The sequence below is a fragment of the Mustela nivalis genome (genome assembly GCF_964662115.1).
Source record: "Mustela nivalis genome assembly, chromosome: 12".
NCBI classification, from domain to species: Eukaryota; Metazoa; Chordata; class Mammalia; order Carnivora; family Mustelidae; genus Mustela; species Mustela nivalis.
The window spans coordinates 36206303-36221708 of record NC_139031.1 but is presented as its reverse complement, the minus strand read 5'-3'; the positions used below and the strand labels follow the sequence as shown (position 1 = coordinate 36221708).

The following is a 15406-nucleotide window of genomic DNA, read 5'->3' as shown; positions in this document are numbered from 1 at the left end:
CCTCCAGGGAGAAAACAAATTATTACTCATCGTTTAAAAAAAAAAAAAAAAAGAAAGAAAGACTAAACTGTATCTGGTCATTTCACTGACAGTAGTTAAACAATGTAGCCATGATTTCACATTTTTCATAATTAAAAGTCCTTTTAAAGTCTACAAAATTGCAAAATTATGATAGTTTTCTGAGACATGCTGTGATGATATTCAATCAGGAGAGCAAGAAAATGTTTCTAACTTGCCGTGGAGCTATAGGGAGGCAGATGGGGAAGCCGGTGAGCTGGCTAAAAGGAGGAGCAGCAGCATGTCCACATCTCATTCCTGCCTAGCAGAGGCTACACTTGGGAGGCAGGATCAGAAGCGGGCATTAACAGAAGTGAAGGAGGAAAGGAATCACTGATAGTTTTGGGGTGAACAGAACATGGGGGAGACCAGTCAGGCAACACACACTTGTTAACTATCTCCTCTGTGCCAAGCAGTGGGAACGCACTGATGAGAAAACAGAAATAGCCCCACCTTCACGGATCTTATCTACCAGGGGGAGCAGACAGCAACAAAATCATCCTGCATGCAGACAGGAAACCACAACTGTGACAAATGGAGAGGAAGAACCAGCTTACCATGAGGTTCTGGAAGGATGCGATTGACTTGTATCTGGGCAGTCAGAACAGGTGTCCTGAGAAAGTGACACTTTGGCCAAGACCCAAAGACGAAGCAGGTGCAAGGAATAATGTAGGACAGAGGTTCTCCAGCAAGGTGCTGGAAAAAAAACCCAGTTGTTCTTCCTCCTAACCTATTATAGGCAGATTATTTTGATAACATACAATAAAAATGTCATGGTAATGTTAGAATGTTGTGATGGTTTCTAAACTTTTGCTCACCGTTTTTGTACTTGGACCAGTTACAAACGGTCCACGGTCCAGATAGTTCTTGGACCACCTTCAAGGAGAAGTGATTCAGGGTAAGAGCACAGGGAAAACATATACAAAGGACTGTGTATTCGCAGAACAGGTGCGGAGAATGAGGAGGAATTTTGCTTTCCTAATACAGATTACTAATGGCCACCTCTTCTGGCTCACTTCACAGTTTAAAAAAAAAAAAAAAAAGAGTTCAGGAATTAATTGCACAGTAATGGGGTAATATCCTTTCCTAGGGGTAAGACACATAACCCTGTTTCTACATGAACCATTTTTTTTTATGTTTCTTAGTTCAACAATTCCTGACTGACGAAGATTTGAAAGGAAAAAACAACATATAAATTTACAATTGTAAATACAACAGGAAGAGATTACGAGAAGTTTTTCATGCTTTTATCTTTTATTTGAAGTACTCAGAAGGTAAACAGTTAAAAAAGCAATTAAGCAAATGCATCTGTAATCACTGTATACTCAACAGGTATGACGGACAGCTCTCTGCAAAAGTGAAGAGTCCACTTTCTTGTAAAGTGCATCTCAGCTTTGTGTTATGTGTTACTGATGATTGCTAGAAAAACCTTCCTGCAGAGAAAATTCTAACCATAGGGGAAAAATAAAAAGCATAGTTCTGCCTTGTTTTCTGAGAAGGTTGCTCTATTTTGTGCTTTTTAAAATTCTTTTTTTACCAAAGCAAAAGAAGCATCATACGGTCATACAACTACATCCCTTTAATTCACAAAGAAGCTTTTTATTTTCTGAAAATGCTAACTTATTTACTGATATACTTAAAAGTTGAGGGTAACAGCTCAAAGTACTATGAAGAAATGAATAAAGATTATGGACTAGAGTGGGAGAAACAGGTATAAAAACCTTATTTAAATAAAGGACCTCAAGGAGGTCTTTAGAAACCTCTGATCTTTATTTCAAACAATGCAAAGCTCCTAGCTAGCATCAGTCAAAACATTCATTAAAAATGGAGCAAAAAAGAAAAAAAAAAAACTAGCTCCTTTACTCATGCAAGGAATTCAATATATCTAGATCAGTGGTTCTCAAACTTGGCTGCACTTTAGAATCACCAGGAGAGCTTTTAAAAAATACTTATGCCCAGGACCTATCCCAGAACAATTAAATTAGAATTTCCAGGGGATAGGGGTCCAGAGAGTGATAGTTTTAAAAGCTCCCCAGGTGATTCTAATGTGCAATGAGGGTTGAAAACTATTGATTGAGATCATATGCAAAGATATGCAAATCAATGCTGACTGAAAAATGCATTGCTGCATCTTCTGTAAAATTACTGCCTTCGAACCTTGGATTTTTGCATGCATGCCTGTCCTAAGCCTGATTATCCACATGTGATATAAGTCATCACAAATGGCTCTGAAATCTCCCCTTCATCCGCCCACCATTCTTCCAGGTCTGCAAAAGATGTGGACGTAAGTAGGTTGTGATGACTTGTTTATCTCCTGGTAACTCACTACTATGGGGAACGGCTAAAAATATCTCTGTGAAAATATTATTACAAAAACAAAATTAAAAAGGCATGTTCACACTTTAAGGGCTATAATTTGGTGGTTATAACAAACAGACAAAAATCCATCTGTGAAATGAATTATGCTTACAAAGGCACCTACCAGCCACTCTAAATGTGCTTATTGTTTAACCTAACCTTTGATTTGGAAAAGAAAGAGATTCATTCCAAAGATTTATTGAAGGGATATAAATATTTAATCGTCATATAATGTATCAATTACTGGGTAGATTGCCTATATCATGGTTTTTCAGCTTCAGAACTACTGATAATTTGGGCTGGATATTTCCTTGTTGTGAGGGCTTTCCTGGGTTTTGTACAATGTCCAGCAGCTTTCTCTGGCTTCTATGCATCAGACCCAGAAGCACCTCTCCCCACCTCCATCCACCCACCCCCCAATTGTGACAACCAAAAATGTCTCCAGACATGGTCAAATGTCCCCTGCTCTCTGTTTGAGAATCTCTGGTCCACCCACTAAGGATCATAAAGCAGTTAGTTAACATGATCTTATAAAACCAAGAAAGGTTTATGAAAAGATACTCTGTGTGCACAGATAAACAGAGAATCTAGCTAAGGCTCTCTTTATTTACAGAAGGATTGGGATCTGGCCTTTGGCAGAAAACCAAATGTTCCAAGTGGACATATGTTAACACTGTGAGGTTTAGCACATTTTACTGCTTAGATGAACATAATTAGGTGAGAAAGATCTGCTAACAAGGCTATCCAAAACCTAAAGCAAGACTGTTTTTCTTCTTTTAAAGATGCAGTATGGATTTAGCAAGATACAAACATCTGTGTTTCAAATAGGACATGGAGAAGACATATTAAAAAAAAACAACAACAACAAGTGCCAACAATCAATCAAACATCCCCTACTGGGGCACGCATGCCATGGCCCTTGAACTGTAAGTGACGACAAACACCAAAAAAACGACGCTGACGATGACGACTGGCAAGGCATTGGCGGTGGTTCCTGTGAACTTCACTGGTGAAGTCACTATAGTCAGTCACTTCTATGCTGCCCAGAGAAAAAGAGCAGCGCGATGGACAATCTGATTACTGCTCGGCCAGGACATAAACAGGAACCGGAAGCTGCCTTGCCAAGAACAGGTTCTTCTGCAGCTTATAATAATTTGGGTTTTCCTTGGGCTGCTGTCTTTGCTTTACCAACAGTAAAATATGACCACTACTAGGAGAAACTAAATTTTCAAGGAAAATCACAAATGAACACCTTGGGTGAGGATTTGAGCTCTAAAAATGAAAAACACCCTGGCCTGGAAGTCCGTGCTCATGAGTGGGAGTCCCCTGCCCCAGGGACAGCCACCCGGATGAGACCCCAGAATCGTATCAACATAGCACTCCCAGCGGTCATCACTAACCAATCGGAATGTTGAAAAAGACGGAATCAATTTGCCATCCAATATAAGACATCAGGTCAGAAGAACAAAGATAAAATCACACACATACAAAACCAAACTAGGAAAACTAAAATCTACTTGTGTCAGACACTGTCAGTTGCTTATCGAGTATATGCCATCCCTTAACTAAATACGGGATGTGACTATGTTCTTGCCAAAGAAATGTAACTGCAAATATTGTGTGGAATTTCTAGCCCAGCCCTTTCAAGCCTTTCTCCTTCCTACTGCTGGAAAGCAGATGTAATGGCCAGAGCTCTTGCAGCTGTACTGAACTTGGAAGTATCCTTAACGATGGAAGCCATGGACTGTCTGGCCGAAAAATAAAAAGTCTGTATCACTTTTGACACCATGAAACCAGACACAGGCCCAGAACCTCCTGCCTCCTGGCCTGCGAAAGAAATAAATTTCTATCATGTCTAAGCTTCTACTATTTATTTCACTGATCACAGGCAGATCTAATCTTAAGATCTGGCATGTAAGGTATCAATTATTCTTGCCACTTGCCTCTCTAATAAGGATGAAATAAAGGTGAGCAAGGAATGTAAATCGACTGAACGCTTAGGTGCGCTGCAAACATTAACTGTCAAGGAAAGGTCACTTACAGGCATTTCTTATTTAATCTTCCTAACAAACATGGTAAGAATTATTTCCTTACTTAACAGGGGAAGAAACAGAATCTCTGAGAGACTAAGTGATAAGCTCAAGACCACACGCCCGAGAAAAGGGAATTGAAATCCAGTTTTTTGGATCTACACCCATGGTCTTTTCATAAGACCATGATGACCTCAAAAACACTGAGTGATGACTTATGAAGTACAAAGCACTGTACGAGATTATCTTGGGGATGACAGAGGAAGTATAAAACACTGCCTACCCTGAAGAAACTTCCAGTCGCGTGATTTAAAAAAGTAAGAGACAAATTTGATGCTCAGTCCCTTAAAGAAAACAACTGCAACAAAGACACTCCACTGGAGGACAGGGCTCACAAATAAATTACCCAGATTTTACTTGTTATACGAGCAAAGAATGAGGGGTAACTTGAACTTGAGATGCTCTTACTTTGTTTCCTTCCTCTTTCTCTCCCTCCCTCCAATTGACATTTAACTGTGGTTTCTGCTTAGCACCGATGCCACAAAGGTGTGCCTCATGAAACATTTCTTCTTTTTTTTTTTTTTCCTCATGAAACATTTCTCTCAAGAAGCTCAATGTGAAGGAAATTCTCTACAGAAGGCAGAATTAATTCCAACTGACATAATAAGGTGCAGATAAATAATCTGAGCAGAGAGCAGTGATGAAGGAAAAAACTGAAAGTGGTAGAACTGCTTTCTAAAACTCAGACATCAGCTCTGATGGGCCGACCGGTAATTTCCCCACATTTCTCAGACCCAGATAATCTCAGGTCAAGATTATCCCCACTATTCTATGAAGACTACTGTACACTTGGGAAGCTATCCAAAAGAGGCAGGGTCTTCCAGAAATGAGTCTACTATTTACCATAGGTGCTGTTCCTTTCAACATTATAGTAAGATGCATGGGAAACCATACTGAAGTAAAATTACACTGGCATCATGGTTTTTGAAAGCCCTTCCTAGCCATAATCTTTGATTTGGGGTTTTAAAAGAGCTTAGTTAAATATCAGGAAATTAGGTAATTTTTACATAAGTATTAAGAATAAAAGGCTAGGGGCGCCTGGGTGGCTCAGTTGGTTAGGTGTCTGCCTTTGGCTCAGGTCATGATCCCAAGATCTTGGGATTGAGCCCTGCATCAGGCTCTCTGCTCAGCGGGAAGCCTGCTTCTCCCTCTCCCTCTGTCTGTTGCTCCCCCTACTTGTGCTCTCTGTCAAATAAATAAAATCTTAAAAAAACTAAAACCAAAACCAAAGGATATAAGGCTAAATACAAGGCAGACCGGACCAGATTTAACTTACCACGTAACTAGGAAAAACTCAAGTGATAGGTGATGAGCAATATGATCAAACATCTTAGAATCATTCACAGACTTCAGAACTGAGGATGGATTAGGGGCTAGAAGGGGTGGGGTAAGATCAGCAGTTGCAGACAATGGAGGAGACACTTTTGATGGATTTTGCATATGGTGGTAATGGGGGCAGGGTGTGGGGGCAACATTTGGGGGAAGAATAAGTGGATATCATTAGCCTCAGCACTGTACTGGAAAACAACAGATAAATATATAGGATTTGTGGGCATATCACTAGACTAACAAAATATACAAAGATGTGCAAAAGAACTTAGAACTTCTTTGGATTTACTTCCTAATATCTAAGACGTGAGAGCTCAGTAGTGCCCATCATATGATTCTGGAACAGGTGAAGTGCCCCAGTTTTTTACCTGGGGCATGGTCACCTCAGCTCTCAATTCTCTTGACTTGCTCCAAATTAAACTTGGAACATCCTGTTCTTATAAAATCAATCAAGTATGAAGAATGCCATGGAAACCACAAAATTAGCAGTGAGGCTGTAAGCCAAGGTTCCATGTACCTACCAGTCGGTAGAGCTCAGTAATGCTGATGTCCTCTGGATCCACCATTGCATACTCTTTCCTGGGCACCAAATCCAGTCCCAGTTGTCTAGAAAACACAGAAAAAAATGGGGGGAAAAGTCAATTCTATAGAATATATTAAAGAAGAGCATTTTTACTGTGTCATCTCGAAATCAGATATGTCTCCCATCATCCTTCATTCACTCCTATCTTCTGACTTCTACTAACTGGCTACCACATTTGGAGAAGCCAACATAACCAGGCTGGACATGCGGCATAACTTTAGAAAGGTGACAAAGGCAGGTCAATCGAGGGGATGGGCAGGTCCTGTGCCCCTGCCACTGGAAGCCCCAAGAACCATCACCACAGAAACTCTTCCATGTTAGACCTGGGCAGAAACAAGAGTGAGACATACTTTTGTTCTAGAAATCAAGAGTTGAGAAAGAGGGAAGTCTGGCCTTTAGGATTTGACCTTACAATACATAGCTAGTTACATCCAAAGCAAACACATTTCTTTCTTTCTTTTTTTTTTTTTTTTAATAAACATGTATTTTTATCCCCAGGGGTACAGGTCTGTGAATCGCCAGGTTTACACACTTCACAGCACTCACCAAAGCACATACCCTCCCCAATGTCCATAACCCCACCCTGCCTTCTCCTAACCCCCCTCCCCCCAGCAACCCTCAGTTTGTTTTGTGAGATTAAGAGTCACTTATGGCAGACACATTTCTAATGTGACTCTCTGGCAACATGTGTAGTCCTCAGTTACAGAAAGTTCTGGGGTCGGTCATTTGAAGAAACTCAGGAAAGGCAGGGGACAGAAGTTAAAGCAGTACAGTTTTAGGCCTGGGGTAGTGAAATGGTTTAATCTCTCAGGTCAGATGGACACAGCTGACATGTGGCTTACTGTACTAAGAACTGTTCTAAGGTTATACATCTAGCCTCAGTGAGAGCAAGTGTGGTGGCTGATTTGTGAGGTCCTACCACAGATGGAGGAAAATCAGTGTAACTGCCACTTCGCCTCTAGGGACCTTGGTGACATCCTCCTCTCCAGGGTGCCTGCTTGACTACAATGATATCTATGTTGTATCATTCATCTCCTGAAGCTTCCACGACCATCCCAAAAATGTCACGATGTCTCTGTGATGCCCTGTAGATCAAGGCCAAGATACTGTTTCTCTCCCAGACTCTCCTCAGTTATCCCACTCCATGTCTCACTGTAATTCTCTGATGATAATTTTTTCTGTGTCCCTTTCACATTGTCTTCTAACACGGAAGCCTTCTGCCATGGCATTTCCAGTTATAAAACCACAGCTTTCTTCCTTGTGTATTTAAAAAAAAAAAAAATCCTGAAATCCCATACCTTACTCCAAACTTCATTAGAGGTTTTGTAAATAGAACTCATTAATTTGGCACTTACTTCAAGCTGACCCAGCCACCTTGAGGGACAGTTGTTCTTATAATGGCAGTAGTTGTCTTTGATGTGAAAAAGCTTAATTTTCTTCAATTATGTTTCTCTTTGAGAAACATACAAATCACACTCCCATTCTCTAATTTTTCTTGAACTTTCAAATCACATACAGCATTGTGATTTGTTCTCAAAGTACCCATATCTCCCTATTATGGATTAAATGTGTTCCTTTATATGGAAGCCCAATACAGCCAACACCATTATGATTGTATTTGAAGACAGGGACCATAATAAGGTAATACAGGTTACATGAGGTCATAAGGGTGGGGCCCTAATCCAATAGAACTGGTGTTCTTATAAGAGGAAGCAGAGACCCCAGAGATTTCTCTATCTCCACATAAGCACAGAGGAAAGGTCATGTGAGGACACAGCAAGAAGGCAGCTGTTTTCAAGCCAGCAAGACAGCCCTCACCAAATTTGAATCTGCTGGTACCTTGATCATAGATGTCCAGCTTCCAGAACTGTGAGAAAATACATGTGTTGTTCAAGCCACCCACTCTATGATATTTTGTTATGGCAGCCCTAGCAGATTAATACATCCCCCCTTGGTCTACCTCACCAGGGATTCTGATAGGGTCTATTCCCCATTCTCTGCCCCCTCCCAAGAGAGAACCACTGCACTCCAATATAAGACATCATTTGACACCAGGTCGGTATTGCTGAGGAAAGATTATCTAGCAAAGGAAAGAGGATATATAACTACACATGAATCATGGCACCAACCTTACCCACAGCTCCTTCTTTGAGAAGCTGTCCTATCCTGGGTGTCATGAGGAGTTGCTGAGGTAGTCTAGTCATCTGACATCTCCACTACCCCAGGCACACATGACTGGCTTAACAGATAGACACCTGACCTAAGGACAAATAATCCAGGGACTGGCCAATAGCTTATGAGTGGCTGGTAGAAAACCTCAGTCTAGACAGGAATAGTAGATTTTGGCTTTCAATGAGATTCCTTCTTTGAGAATTTGGACCTGGAAAGTCAGAGCATCAGCCATATGGCACGAGGAAGAAAAGATATACAAAGGACAACTGGTGTCCATCACTGGAGAATGAGAAAACTCCAACTCTAGCCGCAAAGGCTCTGGAGCAGGTGTGAAGTCCAGAAACCTCCTGGTCCTGGGGTCCCAGGAGCCTTTAACTTGCAAGTCTTTCTCTCCTAAAGCTGTAATTGTTCAGCTTCTGCTGGCTTCCTGGGTCGTAGCTGTATGAAGAGAGCTTCCTCTGTTTTTATTTTGTTTTGTTCATTCCTAGGTATATCCCTAGGATACCTCTCCCAGTGTTTGAGATTTTCCTAGCTCACAGAACAGGATCCGAGCAGTGTTTTAATATCAGGAAGAAGAAATGAGGTAAAAGGAGAAAGGAGTAAATGCTCAGGATATAGGAGACGAGAGCAGGGAAGGGAGGGGCACACTCTTTATCATTTCATGCACTGGAAAGAAAGAAAGAATGGATTCTCCCTCCTGTATGATCTTAGTGAGAAACGTCAAAGGACAACACAGGACTCTATGGAGAACAGAAACAGGTATCATTATTTTAACTCTGTGTGACACTTCCAGGTGTGGATACTTCTTTTCATGGCTCTGTTAAGGAACAAAAGGAAATAGCTCCTCCTCCACTTCCTCCCAAGCTTCCCACATGCAGAGGGCTTCTCTTTACCACTGGTTACATGGTCTCATGATACACAACATGAGATTGAACATTCTTAATTTATGGTCATCCAGAGATCTACATGCTGACAGACAATTTTGCAGAAAAATCTGATCTAGTTTAATCTAGATAATTTAATTATCTAGAGATAATTCTCTTGCATTATCTGAATTTGTTTTTCTTTTAGCACTACTCAATAAGACAACTGATTTAATACTTACAAGAAGCCAGTAAACGCACAATCTGTGTGCTGTAAGTTGTTTTTAAGTTAAGTGGTCAAAGAAAACAGAATGAGACCTTAGAAAATTCATGAATTTGAGGATGAGCTATATAAATTATATTGTTCATTTTCATGCATCAATGTTTTACCAACTTACCATAAATTAGCCACAGAACTGCCCAAAGTAAAGCTAGAATTTACATGAGTCAAAACGGAGTCATGATTCAGTCATAATTAATGTTTTTCTCTCTGTCATCATCTCCTTCCTAAAACTGAAAAAGTATCTTTCTGCCTGCTCTATATTTCTATGCTATTTTTGATAAGCTACTTCATCCAACTTTCTTCCTATTTACAAACTCATCTTTAAAGAAGGACCAGCATAATGACTAAGAGCCAATATAAGTCAGTGAAAACTCAAAATATTTTTTTTCAAAATGAAAAAGAAACACAGGATAGATAGCATGAGTCCCTTTCAAACAGCCTTGAAATTACCCCCACCCACTCTGCCTCATCTCACATAGCAAGACGGGAGGCTCGGTGCAAATGGCCGCCATGTTTTCTTCCCCAGGAAATGCTGTGTGTTTGGACTCATACAGTCCTGGAGCAGAAACGGCCCACAGACCTTCTCTAGTTCAACGTACTCCTTCCACAGGTGAGAAAAGTGAAGTCAAGAAGGGCTCAGGAATTCGCCTCATGTCTCAAAAAGCAGCATTCCTAGTCTAATGTCCTGTTGCCATTCCCCACCTACGGTTGTTTTTTGTTTTTTTTAATCCCCCACGGAATCAATCTTGTAAAGGTAAATAACTTGGGGCTATCATACTGCTCATCTGTAAAAGATGAATGGCACATCTTACTCAACAAAATAGCCCAAGTACTCAAGGTGAGCATGAGGCTTAAAGTAGGTCCATGTGCTCATAACTGTAGTCATCTCATCTCAGAGGAATCAAAACTGGCTTCTTTTTTTTTTTTTAAAGATTTTATTTATTTATTTGACAGAGAGAAATCACAAGTACACTGAGAGGCAGGCAGAGAGAGAGAGAGAGAGAAGGAAGCAGGCTCCCTGCTGAGCAGAGAGCCCGACACGGGACTCGATCCCAGGACCCCGAGATCATGACCCGAGCCGAAGGCAGCGGCTTAACCCACTGAGCCACCCAGGCGCCCCTCAAAACTGGCTTCTGAGAGAGCAACTTCCTACAGTCAGAAGAAGCTGCACTCTAGCTTCAAATCAATTTTTCCAGATTCAATAAGAGGTGAATTCATCTGTGGTGTATTTCCTGCCATTTACCCCTTTTCTGCTGGCTTTTCTTTTATTCTGTACTCCTAAGATCCTTTGAAGGTCCAATTAGCCAATGGGGACTGAGAGGGGAAAGGAAGGGAGGACAAGACCATGACACTGAGAGACCTTTTGACTTCTTGCAACAAGCCCAGGATCATAGCCAAAGTGTACTCTAATTTCTCACCCACATATTAGCATTCATACTTAGTACAATATCAGCCCTGATCAGACCTTTAAATGATGAGATTAACTGAAGTGTTTGGAGGTTATTTTAGATTAGTCATAGTTTTATTTAAGAATAAATCTTGGTCTACTTTTTACTGAGTTCTCCAAAGCAGCTCCTCAAAGGGGCCAATATCTACACACAGGCGGATTCAAGGGCAATAATCAATTCCCCCATGGTGCACCTGTTTTAAGACTTTTAATAGGCAGTGTTAACATCAGCGTCTCCCTCCAGATTAGTCTGGTGACATATTACCACAATACGGAAGGGGTATATATTAAAAGCAAATACACATGCCAAACCTAAAGCTTATTTTTAAATAAGACCTATTTAGAAGAAGCCTTATCCAGTTGATCCCTGTAAATATTTCATATTCTACAAGAACGTGCACACTGTCGACCTCACAGGCCACTAGAGAACAAACAACATCCTGATGCCCTCCCCAGCCTGAGGCGATCCAGTTCTCAGCTCCATCGATGACTGTCTTCCCTAAGCCCCCACAAGGAGAAAACTGAAAAAACCCCATATGGTGTTTTCGGTGTTATTACCACACAGTGACTCACACCTATGTGACATCTGTCACCAGAGACACCCCCCCCCCCATCACCACCATGGGGGACGGTACTCACTCATTGCCCCAGTCCAGGCGGGCGGTAATGTGACGCTTCACATCCTTCATCCGGTCGTGGGTCAGATGGCCCACCAGCACCTGCCGGCGCAGATCCAGGATTTCATTCATGATGTGCCACAGCCGATGGAAGAGATCGCCTTCATTTCTCTGGGAAGTACCCAAACATGGAAGCGGTGGTCAGTCCCCAGAGTGAGCGGGGAGGGGGACAAGTCCAGCTCAGCCTCCATGTGCTTGCCACTCGGTGGGCAGATTCTCTGTGAACGGGTCCCTCTCCCCTCACACTCGAATACGCCCGCTGCGCTCTACAATCTCAGCCAGGTGCATGGCCAGGTGCTGTCCAAGAATCCAACTTCCCTTTCCAGGAGTCCTCACCACGCCTCCACGCCCGGAGCCTACAGGCACTGCCCCTCCTCCACCTCCAACCCTCCTTTCTTTAGCTCCATCCACATTCTGCTGTCCTTCAAGGCTCCACCCGAATCCACCTCTGTCAGGAACCTTCCGTGATAACTCTTACTCACATTCTTTTCTCTCTTCTCTCAACAGTGGCTGCATACAATGAAGCCCGCTTCAACAGAAAACACTATGATATTCTTATTATTTCTTACATGCTGGTCTTCCTGCTTTACTGTATTTCCCATCACAAGCTGGCTCTACACAGAGAACTCTCAAACCCATTCACTGCTATTATCTGGTCACTATTCAGACTTCTATGAACAAACACTGTTTTCTTTCTTACTTGTTAAATATTCATGTAGATTCAATACTCTCCTGGGAAATTCGTCAAGCAAGGCGACTTAACATAAGGAAGATGGGTGAAACTCCCAGCTTCAAACGCTGCTTTTGCTACTTATTTGTTTTAAAGCCTTGGTGAGTGAGTTCTGTCATCTGTGAAACAGACAGTCCTACCTTCCTATACAGTTATTTTGTGGCCTGGAGATAATGTTGGTGAAGAGAGGTCAGCACAGTGATGAAGAACACAGACTTGGGTGCCTGACTGTGCAATCTGCATTCCAAGTTTGCCATTTACTCGCGGATAAACCTTTGGGAATTTATTAACCTCTTCGTGTGTATTTTCTTATCTATAGAATGGATATTATAATAACTTCTTGATTGGGTCACTGTCAAGATTGATAACTTAATACACCAAAACTGTTAGAATAATGCCCGACCTAGAATAAATACCACCCAAGTGTTGGCAGTTACTAATACTGTTACTGCCATGGGGTTGGTCCAGGACAAGCCTTCTGCTAACATTGTCTCTTTACCCAAAGCTGGCCTGTATCTCTTACCTAGAGACATGGAGGGCAAAACTATTTCTAAGTATCTACCCTTCATCTTTCTTTCTTTTTTTTTTTTTTTTAAGATTTTATTTATTTGACACAGAGAGAGAGATCACAAGTAGGCAAGGAAGCAGAGAGAGAGAGGAGGAAGCAGACTCCCAGCGGAGCAGAGAGCCAGATGCAGGGCTGGATCCCAGGACCCTGGGATCATGACCTGAGCCGAAGGCAGAGGCTTAACCCACTGAGCCACCCAGGTGCCCCAGCCCTTCCTCTTTCTTAACAAGAAGCAATACTTTTACTTTCTACTAAAATATTAGTAGAGGACATGAACAGTGGTATAAAAGGATTGAGATTTATCATACATCTGAAGCCCTCTGCAGTGAGAAACTGCCAGAAATAGCAGAAGTTCTGTGGGATGGGAAAAGATGCTCGGTCAGAACACATTTTTTTTTTTTTTTTTACATTTAAAAAAGTCATAACATGTCTTCTACTTTATCAAGACTTGGTGACTTGGAGTGTTTTAATGTACTGTGCAGGTAAGACAAATGTGCTGGCTGAACAGCAAAGCTTTCTCCATGACACTATCCCTGGTCCTCTGAGATAAAAATAATTGTGCTCTCGACATTTAAAGCTCTCTACTATGCTTGTTCTACTATTACCTCTCACTCTTTACTCATGTTATACGCTCCCATACAAGTCACAACAGGCACACTGTAATGCAATACTCTGGTAATTCACGGCTCAGAGTCCATGGTCTCCACTGGGTGTGATCCTCCAACCACAGATGCTGGGTCTCCCTCGGGTAGGCCCAGCAGCTGGAGAAGAATGGGATCCTTGATTTATGGGAGGTCATTTTGTGGATCTTGAGAGCTAGATTCCATCTAAGTCATGTGAAACAGTAAGGGAAGATCAAGAAAGACTTGAGGTGGTCAGTGGCCAGTGGAAAGGTCCACACGAGTCAAAGAAATTACATAAGGAAGATATAAAATAAGTCAAGTCCTATGCAGCAAAATGAAGAGGCAGCTCTGTTGGAAAAGCCATCAGCCCTGCTCTTGGGGACGACAGTGTTTTACAGTTGTGCGGTAGGATGGACTTCATTTTCTAATGATGTCTCCTCTAGTACTTAAGTTGAAGAGAATGCTAAGATGATAAGGAAGCTGGATCCTTCGTAAAAATGAAACCAGCTGGTCAGCGTTCCCTTTAGGGAAGGGACACAGGAACCCTGACATACCGCAGCCCTAACCAGCAAACCAGCCCTCCTCATGGGAAAGTATCGGGTATGTATCAGGTCTGGGCTGACAGCTGGTCATAAAATGGTGAGTCTTGAAAAAGTGGACTGTAAATACTGAAGAGTTATGAAGACTATTTAGAAAATATGAAAAATGCTCTTGGTTTAACATTAAATGAAAAGGGTAGTATATAATATTCAAGCCTTGGAATAAAACAGTATCTCAAAGTACCTGCAATAAGTGCAAAATGTAGAAAAAAAAGCTAATTGTGAGTATTTTAGAGAATGGGTAAGTTTCCATTTGCCTCAAAATGAAAACAGCATGGGTTTGGAGGCAGCAGATCTACCTTTCGACTCAGGTTTTACCACTTAGCATGGGACCCTGAATAGGTTATCTGTGCTAAAGACTTGAGAATAAATACAAGTTGGCAGAGCACCAGGGAAGAAAGTTATAAAATATCCAGCCAAAGGCATGCACAGAAGTACTTAAGTAAAGGATGGCTGCTGTATTTCTCTTAAGATTTTTGTGATTATGTTACCGGTATTTTATTAAGTGATATTTTAAAGAACATTATTTAGACTCTTACCAATGATATGAAAAAGAGCAACTAACATTTCTCAAATATTTACCATGAGCTTTTAAGCTAAATGTTCTACTTATATTAAGTATATCTCATAAACTTCTTACAATTTACAAGATCTTATCCTCATCAAACATCTGCCAGTGGAGAAGCCAGGCACCTTAAAACCACTGGAAAAGAGCAAGGATGAACTTGAATCAAAACATTGGGCTCAAAACACCTGTATAAGGGAAAGAGAACCCGGAAGGCCCAACACAGCCGAGTCGGCCTCATTCTCAAGGTCGAAAATCTGTTCCCTTCAGGTTCAACTTCATATTTGTCCCTAACATAACTGACTACAATGCCAGTATCCAGGGGAACTTTTAAATCATTCTATCTCTGTGTCCATTACTCAGGACATGAGGAGGTGGAAAAGTTACTCCTAGAGCTTACAACACACAGATTTTCAAACCAATCAAGTATGTCCCCAAAATAGATGTTCACAACCTGAAAAG

The 15406-nt window shown here is 41.5% G+C and overlaps 1 protein-coding gene across 5 annotated transcripts in view; it reads right to left on the bottom strand.

Moving 5' to 3' along the window:
* DOCK4 (dedicator of cytokinesis 4) overlaps window positions 1-15406 on the bottom strand; it is a 431090-nt gene that overhangs the window by 216505 nt on the left and 199179 nt on the right. For all 5 annotated transcript variants that reach the window (XM_082693075.1, XM_082693074.1, XM_082693076.1 and 2 more), the window contains 2 exons: window positions 11822-11970; window positions 6356-6440 (listed from right to left, as the gene is read on the bottom strand). In XM_082693075.1, coding sequence (XP_082549201.1) covers window positions 6356-6440; window positions 11822-11970 — 234 coding nt within the window. The remainder of the gene's footprint in view (window positions 1-6355; window positions 6441-11821; window positions 11971-15406) is intronic.